This window comes from Pelmatolapia mariae, linkage group LG7 (genome assembly GCF_036321145.2).
Source record: "Pelmatolapia mariae isolate MD_Pm_ZW linkage group LG7, Pm_UMD_F_2, whole genome shotgun sequence".
NCBI classification, from domain to species: Eukaryota; Metazoa; Chordata; class Actinopteri; order Cichliformes; family Cichlidae; genus Pelmatolapia; species Pelmatolapia mariae.
The window spans coordinates 49,371,477-49,396,087 of NC_086233.1; the positions used below are offsets into that span (position 1 = coordinate 49,371,477).

Here is a 24,611-nt window from a genome sequence, read left to right on the forward strand (position 1 = left end):
TCTTCTTTCGAACCGTCTCAGTTGTCGGTGAGGCCGGCGGGGCGGATCCCACACAAGAGTGCAAGAGAAAATAAAGCAACACAACAATAATAACAACTTGGCCTTTTCGTACTTTTCGCTGCCGAGCTCCCCTGTGGATATAAAACAGCAAGGTGGGTCATTCGGGAGCCGCTGTATCGAGGCAACGGGTCTCCCGGCGGCCGGCTGGTGGCTAGCACGCGCTGCTGTAGCTATCAGATGCTAAGTCAGTGGTGTGTGCTAACGGTAGTGCGGCCAAGGCCATTTTACCAAATCGAAGAGATGAGATCTGCAAGCTGGCCGTACTGCCGAGGAGGCTCAGACTTGCTAGCGATTTACAGCCCGTGGTCTGAGGAAGCTATATTGACAGGGAGAAAGTGCGGGGTTAGAAAAATGATATCTCTCAAGGCTGCGCAGTTTGGATTAAAGTTAGCCAGGTGCTATTAGAGAATAGTTTTAAGGCCTAGGGTTTTTGTCTTGAACACTTACTGTGTTACGAAACTATAGCTAACTTCACTGTCACTTAAATTACAGCTATAATACATCATGTTTAAAGAAATATATTAGGTCTGCTGTGTTATTTGGGCCAGTTGCTCTAGTTATGTTATTCACCAGTGACCATATTTATTTTCGTGTATAGTATAGTTGACTGTTTTATTTACGTAACTTAAGTGTCAAGAATATACATCAGGAGCTTTACATTCTAAGCAGAATAATTCGCTGTCTCTCCAGAGTACGCACAAGGAAAACTTAATATAGCTTTCAGTTAACCTCTCAAATATACCCATCCAGCAATTAGTACATCCAGATCCACCTTAGCATGCACATGGGTTAATATATTAACTCTGGATGTCTGCTTATACAACTTCCAGTCAAGTCATCATGTTTATATTGTTAAAAAAAAAACAATCTACCTCTTAAAATCTGTGCATTTTGCTGCTTGAAATTAATTGGAATTATTTATATGTTGTTGTTTTTAAGGTAACATGAAGCCTAAATCTGCTGTGGCACTAAATGCTGAGTCAGGGGCCTGCTGTGGCTGAGTCTATGTCATTCTTATTGATGTAGAAAATTATCTGCAGTGATCCTGCCTAAGAGGATCTATTTGGTGTGTCTTTTTGAAGGTTTTGAGCAAAATTAATAATTTAACCTAAGATGATTGTCAGGTTAATCATTAATAAAAGTTATCTTTAGCTGAAGCAAAAAATGACACGGTTCCCTGTGGTCCACAGATAGTTTTGAGTATTTTCCACTATACCTTTTTTTTTTTCCTTTCTGTTTTTTGAGTACATGAAAATATTTTTGTCACCAAAAGCTGAACTGTTATACTTTCAATTCCTAGATGCCCTCAGCAATGAATGCAAACAGGACGGTGCAGTCTGCCAGCCCAGATGTGGGATCCGCTCCAGGGTCAATGGGCAATCTTGCACTTGGTGGACAGTCTGAAGTTTTGAAGCAAGTTCTTGTTGTTATTGAAAAGAAGGTGCGCAACATGGAGAAGAAAAAGGTGAGGACTATTGACCGGTTTGTTCCAGGTCTGCTTGACTAAACTGAATTTCTGACAATAACCAGTTCTCTACATTGTGGTCAAATTTTAAACTGTTTGTTGCATTTTGCATCTTGTTACAGAGCAAACTGGATGATTATGAAGTCAGGAAGAATAAAGGGGAGGGTCTCAATCAGGACCAGCTGGTGGGTACTTGAAAACCAAAATCATTTTTAAAAGGAATGTAAAACTTGTGAAACATCTGTTCCTTCATCTTTTTAGGAAGCCCTCTCCAAGTACCAGGAAGTCATGAATAACTTGGAATTTGCCCGAGAGTTGCAAAAGACATTTGTCACATTGGGACAAGATGTAAGGTTGAGTTTTAGTTTTCTAGAAATGTTCATCAAAGATGTGTACAGCCTGGATTGTAATAACTTGATCTTTTGTGGCTCATACGCATTATCCTCAGATCCAGAAAGTAGTGAAGAAGTCTGCAAGGAGGGAGCAGCTGCAGCGGGAGGAAGCTGAGCAAAGGAGGCTGAAGACGGTTTTGGAGCTGCAGTTCATCCTTGATCGGCTGGGTGATGAAACTGTGCGGCAGGACCTGAAGCAGGGAGTTTGTGGCTCACCACTGCTGACAGATGCAGACCTTGCAGTTTTTGATGAGTTCTACAAGCTAGTGGGGCCAGAACGTGACCAAAACATCAGGTTTGTCTAAGGCAATGATACAGAAAACTTGTGCCTAGTTATGGGTTTTGTGTTTTCTTTTTCCCCAGAAAAAGCTGATTTTAAGCGCTTATTTTTATCTGTGCAGGCTCGCTGATCAGTATGAAGATGCATCTGTTCACCTCTGGGACCTGCTGGAAGGGAAGGACAAGGCTGTGGTTGGAACAACATGTAAGCCAAATTTTAACTCATTTCCGTAGTAATCAACTCTGGTGTGTTATTCGGTTTCTTAGTTTCTCTATTGCTTTGGCCAATTAGCTAAAGCTTTTTATTTCTCCTTTTAGTTTTTTATAGACAAGCAGTTCAGCTTATCAAAGATAATATCAAGTAAAATAATACTTGAAATAATGTAATTGGAGCCTTGCTAAAATGTATTGCAGAATTAAGGGGCGTCATTATTCAAGACAAACTGGCTTTATTTAGATGCCCAGCTGGCACTGAAAATTGTTGGCAGGACATTTTATCAGATGGATGGTGACACAACAGTCATCTGTAAGCTTTTTATCACACTGAAGCTGGTCATAAGTAATCTGTCGCATACTTTGGGAGTAGTTGTCCGAATCTGGAGATCCCAAATCAATGCCGCCTGGTCAAAAGTTACTCCGGTTGTAAGTCAGTCTTAATACATTAATGACATGTGCGTGTAGCGTTTTTGTTAATGCAGCAATGTGAATAATCAAGGCTTGGGGCTATTGGCATTACTGCATTCTCAGCGATCTGACCTGAAGCCTCGCACTACTGCATTCAGCTCGGGGGCTGAGAGCTGTGGGCTTATCCTGACTCAGCAGTAGGGCAGGGTGCCAGCAGCCCTGTCGCCTGTGGTTCCACTAGTCAGATTTTTGGAGCCACATTAGGATACTGGTGACCCAGTTCACTGTGACACCTTTCAACCCTTTCCTGTCAGTCAGAGGTCTCATTCAGAGAGTCAGGGTGAGATTGACCAAAGTGACAGCAGACTTTTTCACCTAAAGCAGCGGTCCCCAATCTTTTTTGCGCCACGGACCGGTTTATGCCCGACAATATTTTCACGGACTGGCCTTTAAGGTGTCGCGGATAAATACAACAAAATAAAACTAGTACCAGTACCGAAAAAAAGAAGATTTATTCATAACACATGTGAAAAGACCCAGGAAAAACGAGTTAACGATAAAAACGATAACAAAATAACGCTGAAAACCATACATTTCACACCTGAGCCTCAACTCTCGCGGCCCGGTACCAAACGACTCCCCAGCGGGGGTTGGGGACCGCTGACCTAAAGCTTAAGGCAGCGAAAGAAAAGATACTGGGCTGCTTTGGCTGAAGATCCAAAAGCATAAATGCTTGAGTCATCTTGAAGTAGGTTTTCTACCATTTTTCAAGAAAATTATAAATCATGATTGGATTTATAATCCAATCAGTAAGCTCTTACCAAAATTGTTTCCAATGTATGGGCTTAGATTTTTTTATTTTTTTAAACTTACATCAGTCTTCCCATATTTTTTTTTAGTTCATAGATTTAAAGCAACTTAAGACTGTAAGTTCCCTCATATTTATGTGTGCCAAAAATCCCATTTGGAGGCTGTTTTACAACAATACTAGGGATACTTGTATTGGCCTTTCTGTGCAGCATTTGTTTGTTCTCTGTGAGCTTATCTAGGTTCTCAGAGTCCTCTGGCATTCTCCCAGAGTCCAAAGACATGTCTGTTAAATAAATTAGTATATTATAAATTGGCCAGAGGTGTGAATGTGAGCGTGAATGGTTGTCTTTCTGTGTTAGCCCTGCAGTGGGCTGGTGACCATGCCACAGTGTACCCTGCTTCTCATCTGACATCTGGGAGAGGCTCCAACCCACCACATGACCCAGAATTGGATAATTGGTTAAACATGTATATGAATAGATACATATTTATAGGAAATATTATGCTATTTTTGTTGCTGTTGTACCTGAAGAATATGACTGTATATGTATAAAGCCAATGCGGTTGTGTATTTATTTTTATTTATTTATTTATTTTTTTCATATTGAAGTAGGGTAGGGGGAGGCTAAAACCTACTACTTTCATAAAAACCTGTTTACAATATGGCTCACTTTAATAATTAATTAAATTATTAAAGTTGTTCATCTTCCCTCAAGTGTTGCTGGAGTTCCTGCATTGTGAATTCTTTCATCCTCTCCATGCACCTTGGAAGTAGGTGAAGTTGTGCCAGAAATTTTTGCTACAATATGACTCAGCAAAGTGTGGTTCATGGTGGTGTTAATTAATGTGGCTTTGGTACTAAAAACTGAGCTGCAGGGCATCATCTTTTTTTGTTTGTTTGTTATTTTTATTGCAAATGTTTGTAGGCTTAGTCTGTATGTGGTGTTGTAGAGACTAAAGGTGGAGTAGCACTGAATTCAACAGTTTTGAAAGTTGGACTTGGAAAATTACCAGAGCCCTACTGTGTCCAACTGAGGAAAGCTGGAGTACTAATGCCATTTTCTACTACATGAATCAACCTTTTAAAGGGATTCGCATTTAGAAATGATTAGCTTGTGTTCTTTTCTTTGTAGAACAGTTTGAATTTTGTACAGCATCTGCATTATTTTTAAAATATAGCTTCTTATACACCTAGAGTACAAAGCAGATGTATCAGTTGGAATGTGTGCATTTGCCTACTATGCATCCACCACCATCTACATTGTGATTAAAAACAGTGTTTTTTTTGTAAAGCCATTTTAACCTTTAGCTAGACAACAATGTCTCATACAGGGGCAGTTCTGAAAGTAATAATAAAAACACTGATCTTTGGCTTTGATTCCTGTAGAAGATGCAGGGGGAAAACATTTTGAGGCTGCAGTCACTAAATGTGTGGTCTTTTTACTGATGAAATTCCTCAAATTTGTGCCTTTTTTTGTTTTTAAAGTGCAAGTTCAGGTTTAGTGTAGGATGTAAAGCTTGCATCACTGCCCAGTTTTTATTTAATTGAAACTCAGTATTGTTACATCTGTTTGGAGTTTAGCTTGTTAAGCTCTCCTTAGTGTATGAGAAACACTTCCCGTTAAGTCATCTATTGATCCAAAGGTCCTAATACTCACACTGTGTTATTCCCGTGACAGCTCAATGCATGCTTTGATGGTTTGCGTTTCTGTTGAAATGCTGAATTTTATTTTATTTATTTATTTTTTTGTCCCCCCCCTCTGCTAGACAAGGCACTGAAGGAGACTTTGGACCAGGTTCTGCTGAGTGGGTACTTTGACCGGATTCCATCTCACCAAAATGGAGTGTGTGAGGAGGAGGAAGAAGAAGAAGAAGAGCCAGCTGCTGCTGCAGCACCTGCAGCAGTAGCTGAATCGTCAGAAGCAGAAGAGCAGACTGCCGATCCAGGTCTTGACCACTTTCTGATGTCTTGCCACTTAAAAAGTCCTAACATAATCCAGCAATAAAGAAGTCATCACAGCATTCACTGAATAATTTTTCCTCTTTACAGACACTGAAATAATTGAGGAATTCACAGAGCCCATTGCAGTGGAAACAACAGAGGTGAGAGCAAGTTTTTCTCTTCCATCAAAATCTGGGGAGCTTATTATATTTTCATCTTTGTGCTGATGTTTGCTTTATTACTTCCAGTTTGTAAACAGACAGTTCATTCCAGATGGCACATACAGCAGCAGTGAGAAGGAACAGGGAGAGGAGTGGACCCGAGAAACAGAGGTATGATGTAATTATGAAGTAGATTTGAAAATTAATGAGCTTACTCAAAGCTAGTAGTAGTAATTAAATATGTTTCGAAAGAAAATACATCTTCTGCTTGTACTTAAATCTTCAAGAGTTAGATTTTTTTTTTTTACAGTCTTTATTAATTCAGTGTTTTTGTAAATTCTGGCTTCTGAAGCTGTTTCAAAACATCAGCAACATGACCATGAAACAGAATTTTGTAGAGAAGGAAAAAAAAAAAAACAACTAGCAGCTGCTGCTATCGCAGAAACTAACATTTTCATTCTCTCATAAGAGGGTAATCTTTCTGTACTTTTATTTATTTCAAAAACTCGAAAATTTGGGGATAAATATTGAAGAAGATTTAGGCAACACTTGAAGTTTTATTTTTTTAAAATCCAGTCTATCACATGTTTTGCTAAACTCAAAGAGTGGTGGTTGCGATGACAACAGCCACACTTTTCTTTAAGTGCAGCTGAAGAAATGTGGTGTAACCTGTTTGCTAAATGGTTCAGTATGCAGTTACCTATAGAGCTCTGTGGAGCTTTTGATTCTGATGTAGGCAGTACATGGCTAACAGTTTAACTCCTTTTTACTTATTTGAGTTTGTGTGCTAATCCTGAAGCCAGTTATTTTTCATTAAAGACTTGACTTTCCCTGCGAGTCCTGCTCAGTGTATTGGCATTCATTGGCACCTGCTAACAGAACTTTCTAAGAACTGGTTCTCAACTGGGACAGTTTCTCTGTACTCATCTGAAAATGAAACGATTAGTGAGGGGGGGGAAAAATCCCTCAGGGAGCAGTAAATCTTTTTCACATCCGGGCTACTTCTAGATATACACTCTGGCTTTGTCTACTTACAGGTTGTCACATCCATGTTTGAGCGCCACCCTGAGATGGTATGAATGCTTGTGACAAGTGTGCAACACACAGGGTTTTGTTTTTAACTGAGGATATCCCATTACTCGGTCTGCCTGACAAGAAAGAAGTTGTCGAGTCAGTAAAGTAATTGCAATGCTGGAAAGCTCAGGTTACATTTTTGGTCTTAATCTGTGGTGTCTTGGTTTACTAATCCTGATGTGAATACGAATGCATACAACTTTTCATGAGCATTAAACCTCTTTTCAGTTGTTCTCGTTCAGTGCATTTCTCACTCACTCGTCCTGTCCCCCTTCCACTATCAGGCAGTTGGTGCCTTACAGCAGCAGCAACCGCAGCACCAGCCTGTGCAGCCTGCAGCGCCTCCTGTTGCCCTGGATACCCACCCAATGAACTTGACGTCTCCTGCGCCTCCTACTGACCCCATGGCCAGGAAGCAGGTGGTGCAAGACTTAATGGCGCAGATGCAGGGAACGTACAACTTCATGCAGGTGTGGATTTAGTTGAAGGCACTGCTGTTTGTGTTTGGATGTTGTAACTTGGTACTAATTACCTCTATTCTCAGGACTCCATGTTGGAGTTCGATGGACAGCCTATTGACCCAGCCATTGTATCGGCGCAGCCCATGAAACCTGCCCAAAACATGGAGGTGCCACAGATGGGGTGTCCTCCAGGTATGTTGTACCAAAGAGAAACATAGTCTTTATTTTATTTGTTTTAAGTTATGACAGGTCTGACAATGTTTAAATTGTCTTAGTTCATCCTGAGACCCGGCTATCACAACCCAACTCTGTTCCTGTTCAACCTGAGCCCACACAAGTAAGTATTTAAATATAAGCAAACATGCTGTAAGAAATTGTATGGAGACTGGGTGTAATTTCTACTCCTACTGTTTACAGGTTCCAATCGTATCTCCAACACCACCACCTATGTATCAGACCTCACACACACCAGATCCTCGACCCTCAGCAGAATCCATTGACCCCATCCAGGTAAACTGTGGTGGGACTTCAGTAAAGCTTTAATTTTTAAACCCTTTTATATATGGAGTAGTTTTTCCATTGAAAGGTGGGGAAGTGCTCATTGCAGTCATGTGAAATTTTGCTGACTGTTTTTAATGTGATGTGTATTATGCCTCCCCTCCTCAACAGCCCTCCATGTCTTTGTCGGAGCAGCCTCCACCCTCTACAGTTCTCCCTCCAGCCTCACAGACGCCGGTGTTCCAGCCTGTTTCCAAAGCTCCTCACAGCGGTGGCATCAATGTCAACGCAGCACCATTCCAGTCCATGCAGACAGTAAGGCTTTGCTTCCTTTTGTTTGTTTGTTTGTTTTTTTGTTTTTGGAGGTATAAATATGAACTGCTTCTCATGTCATAAAATAGCCTGTGTTAAAACCATGTTGTTCTTTATGGCAATTTCAGGGTTTACTCCATGTGGGGTTCTGCTTTGTTTTATGTATTCCACACATGCACTGTTTTCCATATCTTTGGTCCTCTAATTTTGTTAAACATTCACACACTTGTCAACTTTTCATGCTGTTCAGCCAAATACAACAAACAAGCTGCTTTTTAGCATGCATGTGTGGAACGTGGTTGGATACCCTCAGTTGTGGTGTTGTAACATTCACAGTTCTCGTGCATCGTGCAGCTGTTCCCCTTCCATGCTTGGAGTGTGATTAAAGCTAAATTTTACTGAAATCTGGAGCATCAAGTGCATCATGTGGATAAACCATATGTTTGGAGCACAGAGTGCTCTTCACCACTGGAGTCACAACAGAAGTTCATTAATGACTTACTTTTTTCTTTTTTCTTTTTTTTTTTTGAGTCCTGAAGTGACCTTATCACATTGCGTTTAAAATAAGTTTATAGCAGAACAGTTGGAATCAGGAAATGGGTGGCAGTGGACTTTACTCCTAATAACCATGTGACCTTTCCTCTGATTTTGGCTTCATAACAATGTGGGCTTTTGTTCATCCCTCAGGTGTTCAACCTTAATGCTCCAGTCCCACCAGCTAATGAGGCTGAGGCTTTGAACCAGGCCAGCCAGTATCAGAGCTACAATAACCAGGCCTTTAGCAGCCAGCCACAGCATCCAGTGGAGCAGACGGAGATGCAGCCAGAACAACTGCAATCTGGTGGGCAGACTTTAAATTTTATTTTTACTACTTGAGTTTTCCTGTCCTTTTTGTTCTTCCTAGAGGCTTCACTGCAGTTAAACTTTATTTAAATGCATGTTCTTGTTCAACTACAGACTGACTTATTGTGTTTTGGACCCCTTGCTATCTTGATTTATTTTTTTAGTAGTTGGTGCCTTTCATTCCCAAGACCAACCTGGAGGCCATCAACAGCCTTCCCAGCAGGGTCCAGGCTTTGGCAGGCAGGCTCAGTCCTTCTATAACAGCAGAGGCATGTCTCGTGGTGGACCTCGCAACGCCCGGGGCATGATCAATGGATACAGAGGCTCATCAAATGGTTTCCGAGGTATGATAACACCCTCAGCTGTAAGTTAGTGGTTTCACTTTGAAACAAGACTGAATATGTAATTTATTTGTTAATTTTTTATTTTATTTTGTTATTTTTTTTTAAGTTCTCTTTTATTACACATTTGTGTATTTGGTAGCATGAGTTTCTCATGCATGAATTCTAATTTGTGTCTTTGTGTTTCCAGGTGGCTACGATGGTTATCGTGCTCCTTTCGCCAACACTCCAAACTCGGGATATGGACAAACTCAGTACAGCACACCTCGGGATTACTCAAATGGGAATTATCAGAGGGTATGAAAGAAGTGTTCAAACTGTACGTGATCTTTGTTGCTGTTTTGTTGTTACAATTTCTAAAACATCCCTTTCCTTTTTGTTTTTTCTTTGTTAGGACGGTTACCAGCAGAACTACAAACGTGGAGCTGGTCAGGGACCCAGAGGAGTGTCAAGAGGCAGCACTCAAGCAATGCGATCCTGAAAAGGCCTTTTCATAATGACTGTGACTGATTAACTTGCACCACACTGAAAATCCAGAATTCGAGAATGCATTTGCCCCATCTCACTCATGCCCATTGTTTTTGTTTTTGTTTTTTCTTCTTCCCCTCTCGTCCATCTCTTAAATCAAAGTAATGCCTGCTTTGATATTTGGAAGTCATTTAAAGTTTCAAATGCAAGCTAAACTGTAAATCGATGATTTACATATGCCCTGTGTCTCAATCTTCCTGTAAACTTGAACGATTTCATAAGTTATGTTTTTTTTTTTTTAATTTTTTTAATTTTTTTTGTACTTAAAAATACACCTGCCACTGGTCCAATCCCTGGGAGTTTTTTTTTCTTTTTCTTTCCCTGTTCTTTTCTGTAATTTTGGCTCCAAAAAAAAGGCATTTACGTTCAACAAGCTCCCATTTCCTTGTTTGTAAATGGATGTTGCTTCAAGAGTTTCAATAAAGTTGTGTTGCATACCTGTGCTTCAGCCTTGAGTTTCTTGCTGTAGGGTAAATCTCATTTTACTTATGTTATTGCTCCAAAGAGGTTGTCTCCAAAGATGCATCTTTCTCAGTAGAAATTGTTTTAACCCAAAAAACACACTGCGCATGTCCCCCGACACAGAGTAATATAGTGTATGCTGTTAAGTGAAAGTTCAGTGTATTTGCATTCATTGGCACCTGCTAACAAAACTTTCTAAGAACTGGTTCTGAACTGGGACAGTTTCTCTGTACTCATCTGAAAACGAAACGATAACAGATTAGTGAGGGGGGGGCGAAATCCCTCAGGGAGCAGTAAGTCTTTTTCACATCCGGGCTACTTCCACACACACACACACACACACACACACACACACACACACACACACACACACACACACACACACACACACACACACACACACACACACACACACACACACTTTGTCTACTTACAGGTTGTCTCATCAATGTTTAAGCACCACCCTGAGATGGTATGAATGCTTGTGACAAGTATGCAACACACAGGGTTTTGTTTTTAACTGAGGATATCCCATGACTCGGTCTGCCTGACAAGAAAGAAGTTGTCGAGTCAGTGAAGTAATAGCTAGGTTTCATTTGACGTAAAGCGCGAAATTTGACTGGCGGTCGGAAGTGAAAAAGATAAGCGCAAAATCACAGACAGACAGTACGCAAAATGCCTATGTCCTGTTGTGTTTACGGATGCTCCAGTAGGTCGACCAGAGAAACCGATAAACGGTATTTTAGGGTACCAAAAATAGCCCAACGAAGAGGAGAAAAATGGAAAATTCTAACCGAAAAACGTAGGAAAAAATGGATTTTAAATTTACGTTTACAGTCGGGAGGAGCAGAGTCTGCCAATGCCCGTGTCTGCAGCGACCACTTCGTCAGAGGTAATGTTATGTTTGCAAACGAACTTATTAGCATTAGGTTGTCGTTAAATTCTCGTTTACTTAGTGCTTTTAAGTTAGTAGTCTAATATTGACTTGATTGGGACTATAGGCTGCCCAAGTGCTTTGGATGACGAAGAGTCGGAGGACTGGGCTCCGACGGTCAATCTCGGCTACGAACGAAAACCCAGATCGGAATCAGTTCTCAAACGAGAGAAAAGAATGAAGCTTAAGGCAGAACAGCATCGATGTGCAGAGGCGATTTTGGATATGCAACAGACGGCTGAGAGCCCGGATTTGAGCCTAGTGACAGTGGAGAACCCCGAACTGCAGCTTCCAGCTGAGGTTTACCTTGAAACAAACAACTGTCACTCTAACGAAGTCCTAAGGATGTGGCATGTTTGTTGACGTTAAAGCCGCTACCGCTAACTGTTAGCGTGTTTAAGATAAAGCAATATAAGAACAAACACTCACCCTTGCAAACACCAAACTGTATCCATCACGGAGACGTTTTGTTCCAAGGTTGTGGACCCACCCGCTGACAAAAAAAATGTACGCCTCCAGACTCTTGAAAGCTTTCATTTGCTGCCTAGTGTAGTAAGAAGTCTGGAGGACCAAGTAGTTGGTGATATCCACAGCCTCGATAGTAGGCAAATCCTTTACTTCTGTGGTGTATTCGGACATTTTCAAAGAATACGGATCACGTCCGATATATTTTTTAACTATCTGTTTATATCTCTCCCGAGAAACGGGGTCTAAAGTTGCACAATAGCTGCTCTCCTGACTCTCCACAGTGTCCTCCATGTTTACTTCCGCCCTCCACTCAAAAATCGCGCTGCCTCCGCACGTCATCAGAACCACGTGACCGCAACCCATTGCAATGCTTGAAAGTTCAGATTACATTTTTGGTCTTAAACTGTGGTGTAGGATTGCAATGATATATACATCGGGGAAACCGAACAACCTCTGTCGAAGTGGATGGCACAACACAGAAGAGCTAACTTGTCAGGGCAAGACTCCGCAGTCTATTTACACCTACAGGCCAATGGACACTCTTTCAATGATGAGGATCTGCACATCCTGGATGGGGAGTCAAGGAGGCCATTTAGGTGAAAAGGGAAAGACCATCTCTGAATCAAGGAGGGGGCCTAAGGTTACATCTTTTGCCATCTTACAATGCTGTGATTGCAGCCATTCCCCAACTCTCTGTGAATGGTACTCATGATCTTTGATCGATGGGCCTTGATCAGTGGTTGTTGATCAATGGTCATGACAATTTGCATATTAATGATCAAAGAAATGACCAGCCCATTGTTCATTCGGTGGGCTGATTTCAGTTATTGTGCAAACATGTACTGTTTATAAGGTTGGGGAAACCTGCAGTCAGCTGAATCTGAATAAGTCACTTGGATGAGTGATGAAACGTTTCTCCCATTGAAAACGCTACGTCGAGATGAACAGAATCTACCTTTTGGGATTTACTTACCTGGATGATTGAGCATGCGTCAAGACATCTTTTTCTCAGTACAGACGTCTTATTTTATAGATGACTGTAGTGAAAATTCAGTTTCGTTGGCTCACGTGACTCTTAACTTTACTTTTTATTGCTACCAAAATATCTTCTCTGTAATGTTATCAGTCTAAGCGTCTCTCCTAAAAGGAAAAACTGAAAACATCTAGCTGGTTGCTCAGTGTGGGATGCAGCATCACCCTGTGGCCAGAGAGTAGACGCACTAGTGCCGTCCTGACACGGGACAAAGCAAAACTAATTTTACACTATAAATTGCTGCTGTAATGTCTCACCAAGCTATTTTAAAACCCGTTTTGTCCACACTGAATTCAATTGGTGACTTTGTAATAGACTTGGAAAAAAGGCGCTGTGTGATAGCCGCCAGTCAAATATTTTCTCAAACTATTGAAAGGAAAAACTCCCCAAACTAAACACTTTACTTTAACGCGTTATAACAGTAGTTGTAGATAAGTCTTTCATTTTAATTTTTTAATTTATTTTTAGTTTAACTGATTCTCTCCCCGTATGATATGCTTTTGTTTGCGTATTCAATAAATATGTCAAAAACAAAAACAAAGCCTCACTTGCAAGTACATGCAGAGATTTAACCAAAATTATTACTAGAAGGCGAGGCTATTCAATAGAAAATATAAGAGGCCATCGTTTCCTTTTTATTTAATTTACATTTATTTGTCTTTTTAAGTATAATACAAAGCATTTTGCTAAAAAAAAAAAAAAAGACAGGCATTTAAAGGTAACGGAAATTATTCCAGGTTAAAAAAAAAAGAGCAAAAAATAAAAAAATAAGTAGAAAATATCCAATATCCTTGTCTTTACCATTGCTTTCAGAATAGACTAAAATGTGTGGGGGCTATGAATATTGATTTACCCCCCCACACACACACACTTTGTTGAACTTTGCTCCAGTTGTAAATGTTGTACGCTCAACACAGGAAACTTTTCAAACACAGTCGCACAATTCTGACGTCACGCAGGGGTCCTCCATGAAGCGCAGTCTCCACGTGAATTTATCAACAGCGTGATGGCTGGCGTGTAAACTTAGCGTGCAACTTGCTGTGTTTTTACAAAAGCTAAAGGCCTGACAGTTCATCTGTAATATCAGGTAACCGGAAACGGGTCCATCCTACAGTGTTTCGTGTGTTTTGTTAGTTTGATCCTTAAATATTTTTGTTTTAGCTGTAAGTTAGCTCCACTGAGTTCTTCCTCCTGTTTCAGTTGTCAGCTCTTTGCGGCTCTGGCTCCACCGCTTTTGTCACACTGTTTAACTAGTGTCTGCTTCTGTGTGATTTTGCTATCGGACAGGTATTCTCTCTCTCAGGAGCAAATAGACGATGGCAACCGTCCGTAAGAAGGTAGACAACCGGATCCGGGTCCAGATAGAGAATGGGGTCGCTTTGCAGCACAGGACCTTGTTTGTTGTGGTGGGGGATCGTGGCAGAGATCAGGTAATCCTATCACTCCCCGCGCATTCAAGACACATTAGCTTGCATTAGGAGCAGTGGGCTTATTTTACCTGCAGGGTTGTGAATTTACATGTGTGTAACTGAGCATTAAAACACAGTTGCCCCTCTCTGTTGTCCAGGTTGTCATCCTACATCACATGCTGTCTAAAGCTGCTGTGAGAGCTCGACCCTCGGTGCTCTGGTGCTATAAAAAAGACCTGGGATTCAGCAGGTGTGTGTGTGAGCTCACAGGAGAGAGGGTGTAATCTGTCAAATATTTAAAGAGTTTCCCAAATCTGGGATTAAAAAAAAGCGTTTCTCATCATCATCTCATTTGCGAAACAGCAATAGAAAGAAGCGCATGAAACAGCTGCAGAAGAAGATTAAAACTGGCACATTGAACCTGAATCAGGACGACCCATTTGAACTCTTTGTTGCCGCAACCAACATCCGCTACTGCTACTACAACGAGACGCACAAGATCCTGGGAAACACCTACGGCATGTGCGTTTTACAGGTGAGTCTCTGCTCTGGTTTAAAAAAGATTTTAGAGTAAAATAAACCACTAGGCTTCTGGTACAATAGCAAATGAATAGTTACAGGATTTGAAATGAACTTTAAGTCAATCTTTATTTGCCCTTACCTATTACTTGTCATATTGCTCATACTAAGCTTGGCCAAAGCTTCACATAATGAAGTTAGCTGAGCCAAAAGCTGCACACTGCTCTAAACACAGTTTCGTGTGCTCATGGATCAGTGCAATGAACGTCAGTGAGACTAGATATGCTTAATATGGTCGTTTCTGACAATGCAGCTCCACCCGCCTGCTGTTCGAACCTTCTGTTTGGAAAGTACAGCCAATCAGAAAAAGGTTGGTTTAAACAGAAGGGCTTCTAGGTGCCTTCTTTGTCACACTGGATGAACTGAGATGTTAACAGAGGCCCAGCATGACATTAAGCATCATTTTGAGCATCTTCTAAACATCCCTGTTCATTTTTCTAAATGCTCTTTAAATTTGACCTTGTTTTTGTTTTGTTTTTTTCCTGTTGATGAACTTATGTTCCTGTTCCTGACAAACAAGAACATAAGTGCATTTGATCAGATCACATTTGAGGACGGGTGGGGTGGGAAGGTGCATCAGGTGTTTGATTTCTATTGTTTCTCTTGTCACACAGGACTTTGAAGCTCTCACTCCTAACCTCTTAGCACGAACTATCGAGACTGTAGAAGGTGGCGGTATAGTGGTCATACTGCTCAGGACCATGAAGTCTCTGAAACAGCTGTATACAATGACTATGGTAAGAATTTAATTTATTATCAGATTCGGTTTGCTCTTCTGATGACATGGAACCCACTGTGACCGACTTTCCCCCCCCCCACCCCTACTCCTTCTTCTTCCTCCAGGACGTGCACTCTCGATACAGGACCGAGGCTCATCAGGATGTGGTTGGAAGGTTTAATGAGAGGTAGGCGCTTTGCCAAGAGTTCATGGAGTTTGAAGTGTATTTGCTCAGAGGAATGATTATTGAACCGTCATATTAAAAATGTGGTTTTATTTTTGTGTTTTTTAAGGTTCATTCTATCTTTGGCCTCCTGCAAAAACTGTGTCGTCATTGATGACCAACTTAACATCCTGCCAATTTCCACCCACATGGCAAACATTAAACCAGTCCCGCCAAAGACTCAGGTACCTTTTTTAATTATATAGTATAAAAGGTTTTTTTAATCGGTTAGTTATTCAGCAGATAGTTTGCTGACAGCAAGCTTTATAGTGGTTATCCTGCACATGGGAGGATTAATGGTTTAGACGTTGTTCTGCTTTTGTGTGTTTATGATTTCAGACTATTAACTTGCATAAAACAGGCACCCAGGATTTATTGTCTGTACAATATGTAGGTTGCACTGCGTTATGTCCCTTTTTAAATAAGTTTAAAAATGTTTCATACATTATAAAGACCAGTCGGGCCTCTTTGAGAAAGAGTTGGAGGGTTTTAAGGACAGGCATTTCTGGCTGCTCTGAGAAGAAGCAATGATAATGTTTTTCCTGCTGTTTCCTGCTGTGCTGAAAGTCTCTGAAAAACCAATAAGTGCACATTTAGGGAGAAAAAAAGACTCCATACAGTATGCTCCCTTCTGACTGGCTCTCTCATTCCCCTTCAGGAGGACAGGTTGCCTCCTCGAGAACAGGAGCTGAAGGATCTGAAGGAGTCCCTTCAGGACACTCAGCCAGTCGGTGTATTGGTGGATGCATGCAGGACTATGGACCAGGTCAGGGTCTTTTAAATGCTACAGACACATTCACCTCCTATAACTGAATTCAAGTTGACTGCAATGTTATAGTTAAACAGTAAGTAGCAGATGTGCAGGTGTCCCAGTTGTTATTTTAAAGGTTTGTGCTCTTCTGTAGGCAAAGGCGGTGTTGAAGTTTATTGAAGCAATATCAGAGAAGACGCTGAGGAGCACTGTGGCTCTGACTGCTGCCCGTGGTCGAGGCAAGTCTGCAGCTTTGGGGCTGGCTGTTGCTGGAGCTGTGGCTTTTGGGTATATATGACTTTTATCAATGCCATTTTAAAATATCAGTTTTGTCTGTTTTTATTCTTCTCGCTCGTCACCTGTTATTGTAACTTTTTTTTTTTTTTTAAAGCTACTCTAATATCTTTGTAACTTCGCCGAGCCCGGACAACCTTCACACTATGTTTGAATTCATCTTCAAAGGCTTCGATGCCCTGCAGTATCAGGTAGGCTCTGACTCTTCTCTGCACCACTGATGTCATGTGCACATGGTGAGCGCGTACTGCTTCTTACTCCCATTTTAATTTGCAGGAGCATCTCGACTATGAAATCATCCAGTCTTTGAATCCAGAGTTCAATAAAGCAGTGGTGCGAGTGAACATATTCAAAGAGCATCGGCAGACAATTCAGGTAAACAAGACTAATAAAAAAAAAAAGTGTCTTCTTTTACAATAAAAAGTGAAATTTACACCTGATCTGATCGCACCATTACTGTGGCCCAACAGTATATCCACCCAGGTGATGCAGTGAAGCTGGGCCAGGCTGAACTGCTTGTCATCGACGAGGCCGCAGCAATCCCTCTTCCTCTTGTTAAGAAGCTGCTCGGGCCTTATCTGGTTTTCATGGCCTCCACCATCAACGGGTCAGTTTAAAACCTGAGTCATATTTATACACCACAAGATGCTCGTTAGTTTTGTCTGAATATATTACCGTGAAGACTTTTTTTTGAGTAAAATGATCAATGAGAGAAATGAGGCACTTAAATATGGAACTCCTGAACAGAAGTCAGGGCTCTAACACACAAAAATGTGCATAAACATACTTATTTAGTCCCAATTTAGTCACACTTACCCACTGTCAGCACATTAGACAGGCGACTTTCCCGTCTCCTGACAGCTGACAATGACCTAACTAAACAACAATAACAGCTGGTTATAAGCTAACATCAGGCCAGCTAACATTAGGTTCAAGTGTGCCACCATAGCTATGTGCAGTCTACTGACATCTAGTGATGCGATGTTGCACACTGCACCTTAAGTCTTAAGGCACTGCCTTTCAAATCATCACACAGATCAAGTTTTGTGGCTGGGATGCTCAGAGCAGTTGCACAGTCTGCTGCCCAGCACTGGCACAAGGAAATGCAAATTGGCTGTTGAGCTAAGCCTTTTCAACATGACTGAATCCAAAACCAAGCAACTTATACAGCACACAGTGTGTTTTTGTGCAGTCGGTGTTCAAAACTGATCATATTTGGAATTAAGGGAGCGAAATCCATCATAATGTTCACAGTTCCAGCAGCACAGGCATGAGATCCTGGGACTTAATGTCCTTCTGTCTTTATCTTCAGTACTTGTTAAGTTTGTTTGAAATTCAATTTTGATTGCTGTAAATAAGTTTATGCAATCGTACATTTCAGCTTTAAGCTGTAGGAATATTGAATGAAGGGCTAAAATAAGCAGACAAGGCACTATTTTCAGGTTTTTTTTTTCTTTTTAAAAAATCAAAACAAAAATTTTGCTGAATTAGTTGAAGACCAGTTGCGAAGTGCACACACCTGAGCTACTCGGGCACAAGAAGCTGCAACCAGTGAATTTTCAAATTTCCGTTTCCGTGCTAATTATTTGTATTTCTGCAGCTATGAAGGCACCGGGCGCTCTCTTTCCCTCAAGCTGATTCAGCAGCTGAGGCAGCAGAGCGCAGACAGTCAGCAGAGCATGTCTGCAGAGAACAGAACCACCAATACAGCCAGACTAGCAGCAGGTGAGGATCTCCGTCGCTCACCGTGTTTATGTTCAGTGCATCTGTATCGTGTGACTCACTGCTGTTTACCCGTTTCCGTTCACAGCTCGTTCTCTCCACGAGGTTTCACTGCACGAGTCCATTCGGTACTCTCCGGGAGACCCTGTAGAGAAGTGGCTGAATGAGCTGCTCTGTCTAGACTGCCTCAACATTCCCAGGCTCATTTCCGGCTGCCCGCTTCCACAAACATGTGAACTGTATCCTTTATGTTTCCCTAATAATCCCGCCTGAGGCAAATTTACATGTGTAATTTATTATTTTTTTTGCTGGGTGAGCATTAAGGAGGCACAGTGTGGCGTTTTGTGCATAGATCAAACATTTAAAGTCAGGCTGCAGAAAATGCCGTGGACAGTTATTATTTAAAATACTGAATTTGATCTCAGTATTGAACTCTGTGCAATAGAAACAAAAAAACATTGCCAGATTTCTAATCTATGGTCCACATCACCTACATTCACTATGCAAGTTTGCATTTGTCCTTATCTAATGCTGTGCAGATACTATGTGAACCGAGACACACTGTTCTGTTACCACAAAGCGTCTGAAGCTTTCCTGCAGAGGTTGATGGCTCTCTATGTGGCATCGCACTACAAGGTGATTGTCGATTGCAGTCCTTTGACTTTAATTTATTTATTTCATTTTTTTCCCCTTAAATCTACCGGCAGCGCAGTGCCCTGCACAGTGTTGTCATTTTTGTGACTCGTATTTTTGTCTCCAGAATTCCCCAAATGACCTGCAGATGTTGTCTGACGCTCCAGCTCATCACCTCTTCTGCCTCCTGCCACCTGTTCCTCCCACACAAAACTCACTACCCGAGGTCCTCGCTGTGGTGCAGGTACTGTAATACACTCACAGACCCACTGTTTTAAATCATAGGGTGGGAAATGAGTAGTTTATGAAATTCTACTTATTAGTTATTTATTACAAACCAACAAAATTATGATATTTGCAAAAAGATTCATAACTGCTTATATGGGCATCCCAAATCTTTGTAAGTGGTAAAGAGTGTGTAACACCTCTATAAACATTATGTAGGTGTTGTAATTGATTTGTGTAGACTCTATTTTAAAAAGGTGTATAGCTGGGCAGGTCAGGTGGCACTGGTATAAAGTAAGACTGTGAACCTTTAGTCCATATTTTGGGTCCTGCTTCACTCTGTTTAGTTTTCTATGTAACTCGCTTTTTTGTTGTCACTTTCTCTCGTGGTTTGGTTTTGGTTTTTATGAACCAAAACTTCTTGTGTAGGTTAGGAAATAGATTGTGGTTTAGGTTAAGCTATTTTGAGTTGGGACTGAGACTGCCCCCATTATTGCCGCTGCACATGGCCTCGGAGGACTACTACAGCCATAGGGCAGGGGTATCAGACAATGAGGGCTGGGGGTCCGGAATCGGCCTGGCAAAGATTCCAGTCCGGCCCACTGGATGGCAGAAATCTGGACTTTTAATTGTATTTTCATACATTTTTACAGCTTTTCCTACTGATATATAGATAGATAGATAGATAGATAGATAGATAGATAGATAGATAAAATGTAATATTTATTTTACACGTTTACTTCTTACAGTTATTTACATTTCTGGCCCAAATAAGGTCAGCACTGAGCTCTGTGTGGCCTGTGATGTAAAATGATTTTGACATCCCTGGTTTAGGGTTTTTTAATAGTGATTTATTGTCACTAGCATGCATGAGCTCTGTGAACATCACTGATAGGCGACCTTTTTGATTCCACTCAAACATGCATTTGCACCCTTGTGTCCCCCAGGTATGTCTGGAGGGGGAAATATCAAGACAGTCCATCCTCAACGGCCTGTCCAGAGGGAAGAAGGCCTCAGGCGACCTCATTCCCTGGACTGTCTCAGAGCAGGTACAAAACCTTTAACAAAACCACTACAGCTCATTCTTTTACAGTCCAGTGAAGACATTTTTAAACTAATACTGAATCCTCTACTCTTGTCACAGTTTCAAGACCCGGAGTTTGGCACCCTCTCAGGAGGTAGAGTGGTGCGCATTGCTGTTAATCCAGACTACCAAGGAGTAAGAATCTGTCATGTTTTTCTTGATATACACTGTACTGAAATATTTCCACGGCAGTTGCTTTCCTCAGGGAGTAAGAGTGGTGAGGAATTTCCTAAAGGGCATTTTTGTCTGCAGGAACTATCATGCATTTTTTTTGTTTGTTTTGTTTTGGGTGGCCCAAAGCTTCATGTGCAGTCCACTAAAGCATGAAGCAAACTCCCCATGCTGAAATTCTTTCAGGGCTGTTTTTGGAAAGAAAGAAGCGCCTATTCTGGGGTACTTCTGAGCGGCCCTGAATCACTCCTAGGTTAAACTCAGAGAAGATAATAACAGCCAAAAATACAATTTTTAAAAACCCTGAAACCCATCAGCAGTTATGTGAAGAACAGCAAAATAAATAAAAAGAGATGACGTGATGAAGAATACATGTTAGAAATTGATCTGTGGGGTGGTGCCTGTTACATCACTTATATGTCCAGAGAGATTTCTGCAAGAGAAGTGCTACACTATAAAATAATGAATGGCAGCGGCATTAATTTAGGCAAAACAGAACTGGAACTGCTTGGACAGGTTGACGGATGAGGTGATGCAGGAGTGCCTGGGGACTATGATAGAAGAGAGACTGAGAAAGATGTAACCTGGTCCCTATGTTTTGGAGGGTTTTTTTGTTTTTGTCTCACGTGTAGATGCAGCTGACCTATTAGCTTAATCTCAGAGGGTCTTCTCTGCACAGGAAACTCAGACAAACAATGTCCTGAAAGAATCTTTTAGCTCCCTGAAAAGGTTTTAGTAGTTAAAAACAAAAAAACAAACAAAAATAAAGAAACAGCTTTCCCCTAGACCATGCATCTAAATTAAGTTTAGGGGAGATAATATTACACCCCTTAGGTGAGTACAGACTTCAGTGCTTGGTTGCAGCATTGTTTTTTTTAACCTGTCAGCGCATGAATGAAATGATTCAGAGGGAAAAGCCGTTTATTGTTTTCTTTAGTTTTTTTTTTTTTTTTTTTAAGGCTTCGGCCTTACTGTGTAAACAAAAGAAATCTCCACATGACAGAGGAATGCTTGCCCTCAGGAAGTTAGTGAAATTTGGGAAATTAAAGTTCCCGGAGCTTTTGTTGGCGTAGTAACACAGTTAATTTGAAAAATCGACCTGTCCACCAGATGGGCTACGGCTCCAGAGCTCTCCAGCTGCTGCAGATGTACTACGAGGGCAAGTTTCCCACGATGGATGAGAGCACACAATCGAACCACAATGAAATCACCTCCGTCAGCAGTGAGGTAAGACAACAGTGTTTTCAGCAACATCTGATAGACATTATTTGTGCACTTGAAGTGTAACCGGAGTGAACCTTGCTACGGTTTGTTGTGCAGGCTGTGAGTCTGCTGGAAGAGGTGATCACTCCACGCAAGGAGCTCCCTCCTCTTCTGCTGAAGCTGAGTGAGAGGAGGGCAGAGAAACTGGACTACTTAGGAGTTTCCTATGGCCTTACTGCACAACTGCTTAAGTGAGTTGGCTTAACATGAAGTAAAGGGGATAGGGTTGAATCTTTTGGAAGTGTATAAAATAAATCTGTTTTCAACCACAACAGGTTCTGGAAGAAGGCAGGATATATTCCAGTTTACTTGAGACAAACCCCAGTAAGTACCACTCAGTCACTTTTTCATGTTTTTTTGTTTGTTTGTTTTTGCACTGCTGTAATTATTTTTTCGTGTTCGGTTGTATCTAGAATGACCTTACAGGAGAGCACTCCTGCGTGATGCTGAAAGAGCTAAATACAGATGAAAACCCGGAACAGAGCCAGTGGCTTTCTGCCTTCTCGAAAGGTGAACATGCTTACACTGCCTCAGGAGAACTGGTGTGCTCAAGCTTGTCAGGCTCCTTTAGAACAATTCTTCTTCCCCTTCCTCAGATTTTCGTCGGCGCTTCCTGTCTCTGCTCTCCTACCAGTTCAGCAACTTTCATCCGAGTCTAGCACTGAGCATTTTGCAGAATAAGAAGTCCAAGGAGAATACCAGCAGTAAGAGTCCTCTGTTTAAAACACCCTGATCTGATTTCTCCAGCGTAGATCTCACCCCAGTCTGACTTGTCTCTCATCATAACAGTTCTCAGCAGCTCAGAGCTGGCGGCTCACTTCAGCCCTTATGACCTCAAACGTCTGGAGCTGTATTCGAGGAGCATGGTGGATTACCACCTCATTATGGACCTAGTCCCAACGGTGGCACGCGTGTTCTTCCTGAAGCAGCTCGGTGATATGTCTCTCTCAGCAGCGCAGTGTGTACGTTTCCCTCAACATTTTGTATGACAGGTATCCCTCCAATGCAGCTGATTCCTCTGTTTAAGACGTTAACTGGCTGATGTCCGCTGTGCTCTAGGCTTTGCTGCTGGGAATCGGACTGCAGCATAAGTCTGTGGATCAGCTGGAAAAGGAAATTGAGCTTCCAAGCTCACAGCTCATGGGCCTCTTCAACCGCGTCATCCGTAAATTTGTGCAAGTGAGTTGCCAATAATTAAGTCATACAGAAAAACCTCACTTATGGATGATGTACAACTCGCTGTTAATTAAAGCAGCTGCAGTAAGGCTGTAACATCATATCTTTTCATTATTACTGCATTAGATCTTCACCGGCATCCAAGAAAAAGCAGTTGAAGCACAGATGGCAGCCACTAAAGATGTTGCAATGGAGCCAACTGTCAGAAGCCTCAATGAAGATCTGGTATGTGTGCTAAATTATTTCTGATGATTAGCTAATGCTGGAATAATTTACAGGTTATTACCATTAAAATAAAGATTCAAATTCTTATTAAAATGAAAAAAGTTTATATTAATATTTTGGTTATTACATAAACATGTAATATGATGCTGTCATGGCTATTTTATAGCATTATTTGTGGGTGTAGTGGTTAACACTACACCCACTTTTGCATTACATGCAAAAGATCATTGGTTTGACAGCAGGAGAGACTAATCCAGCCTCAGGGGTCATAAATTGGTGCTAATCCATCATAAGGGAGCAGCAGAAAGTTCCTCCTTCATTTTATGCTTTTGTTTAAGGGTTTAATGACTCGCCACATCCACGGTTCATGTAATGTTTCAAATTTCTTCTATTCTTCTTTTATTTTTTCATTTACTCGAAGAGAAACGAAAAAGAAAAAGTTAAATTCTGGGGGTTTTTTCCCCCTAAACCACAGCCATAAACATGACCTGATCATGAACTGAGAGTAAACTCGTTATTCTGATGCATTTCTAATTAGCTTTCAGTTCTCGTTGGCCTTCTATGCTCATTTGTGGCTTCACGTTTTTATTCATGGACTCTTCTAGAAGCAGCTTTGCATGCTCTGCAGCTTTAGCGCCCTTCCTCCTCCGTATGGCAGCTCACTTCTGATTGGCTGAAAGTTTGAAGAGCAGGTGGATGGAGTTGCTGTGCCTGTAAAGCTGTTTCTCTGTATTACAAAACACAAAGATGGAACCACAAAAACCCCCACAGTGTTTATATGTCAACTTTGGTCTCGGTTTCAGAAGTGTCACACCCCTACATTTTATAGATACAAGTAAAGAAGGAATTATGTTGGTGCTTTACACCTAATACTGTATCAGATTCAAACATTTTTTTTTCCCTCTCTGTTCATAGAATGAAGCAGCAAAGGAGTTTGAGGAGAGACACAAACAAGATGTGGAAAAAGTAAAGGAAATGGACCTGGAACAGTAAGTATCGGGTTTGAAGGGCAGCCTTGGCCATTACATTTTTTAGACCAGTATTTACTCTAGCTGTGTTTTTGTATTTTTAGGTACAAAATTCGTGGAGACGATGAGGAGTGGGACCAGGTGCTGAAGAAAGCAGGGAGCACAGCTATCGTCAGCATAAAAAGGTAGAGTGTTACTTACAATGTTAGGTGAGAAATCTAGTGTTCAGTTGTTTGAAAAGCTTGTTTGTAATGAAGACCTGCTTCCAACAGTGACAAGAAGAGGAAATGGGAAGGAGGAACCCCCATAGCGAGCAATGGAGCTCCCCAACACGGAAAATTAAAAAAGAAGGAAACGCAACACGGAAAATTCAAGAAGAACAAGCATGGAAAATTTGGAAAGAAGGCGTGACGGTGAAGTGGACACAGTATTGACAAGACTACATGTGTGATCTAGAGAATTTGGGATATCTTGGACTGAATT

At 41.3% G+C, this 24,611-nt stretch overlaps 2 protein-coding genes across 3 annotated transcripts; both read left to right on the forward strand.

Annotated features, from left to right (window-relative positions):
• The first annotated feature begins 10 nt into the window (after positions 1–10).
• caprin1b (cell cycle associated protein 1b) lies at positions 11–10,233 on the forward strand. Of its 2 annotated transcripts, none has more exons than XM_063479450.1 (18): positions 11–152; positions 1,361–1,525; positions 1,648–1,710; positions 1,787–1,873; positions 1,974–2,212; positions 2,319–2,401; positions 5,398–5,577; positions 5,681–5,733; positions 5,821–5,904; positions 7,092–7,277; positions 7,352–7,460; positions 7,544–7,605; positions 7,686–7,778; positions 7,938–8,081; positions 8,766–8,919; positions 9,086–9,265; positions 9,453–9,559; positions 9,657–10,233. In XM_063479450.1, exons 2-18 carry the CDS (start codon positions 1,361–1,363, stop codon positions 9,741–9,743), a joined length of 2,076 nt encoding a protein of 691 aa, XP_063335520.1. In that variant the 5' UTR covers positions 11–152; the 3' UTR covers positions 9,744–10,233. The 2 variants fall into 2 exon arrangements, with proteins under 2 accessions (XP_063335520.1, XP_063335521.1); XM_063479451.1 differs by having other exon boundaries at positions 9,089–9,265.
• A 3,434-nt stretch (positions 10,234–13,667) lies between these two features.
• nat10 (N-acetyltransferase 10) lies at positions 13,668–24,552 on the forward strand. Its single transcript, XM_063479452.1, has 29 exons — positions 13,668–13,774; positions 13,975–14,117; positions 14,255–14,346; positions 14,460–14,631; positions 15,290–15,412; positions 15,519–15,580; positions 15,687–15,801; positions 16,275–16,382; positions 16,522–16,655; positions 16,759–16,852; positions 16,938–17,036; positions 17,132–17,268; positions 18,262–18,386; positions 18,472–18,622; positions 18,923–19,019; positions 19,144–19,260; positions 20,189–20,290; positions 20,386–20,460; positions 21,607–21,723; positions 21,817–21,950; positions 22,035–22,083; positions 22,173–22,269; positions 22,356–22,463; positions 22,549–22,721; positions 22,819–22,938; positions 23,062–23,160; positions 24,076–24,149; positions 24,233–24,313; positions 24,401–24,552. Exons 2-29 carry the CDS (start codon positions 14,004–14,006, stop codon positions 24,537–24,539), a joined length of 3,108 nt encoding a protein of 1,035 aa, XP_063335522.1. The 5' UTR covers positions 13,668–13,774; positions 13,975–14,003; the 3' UTR covers positions 24,540–24,552.
• Positions 24,553–24,611: the final 59 nt, after the last annotated feature.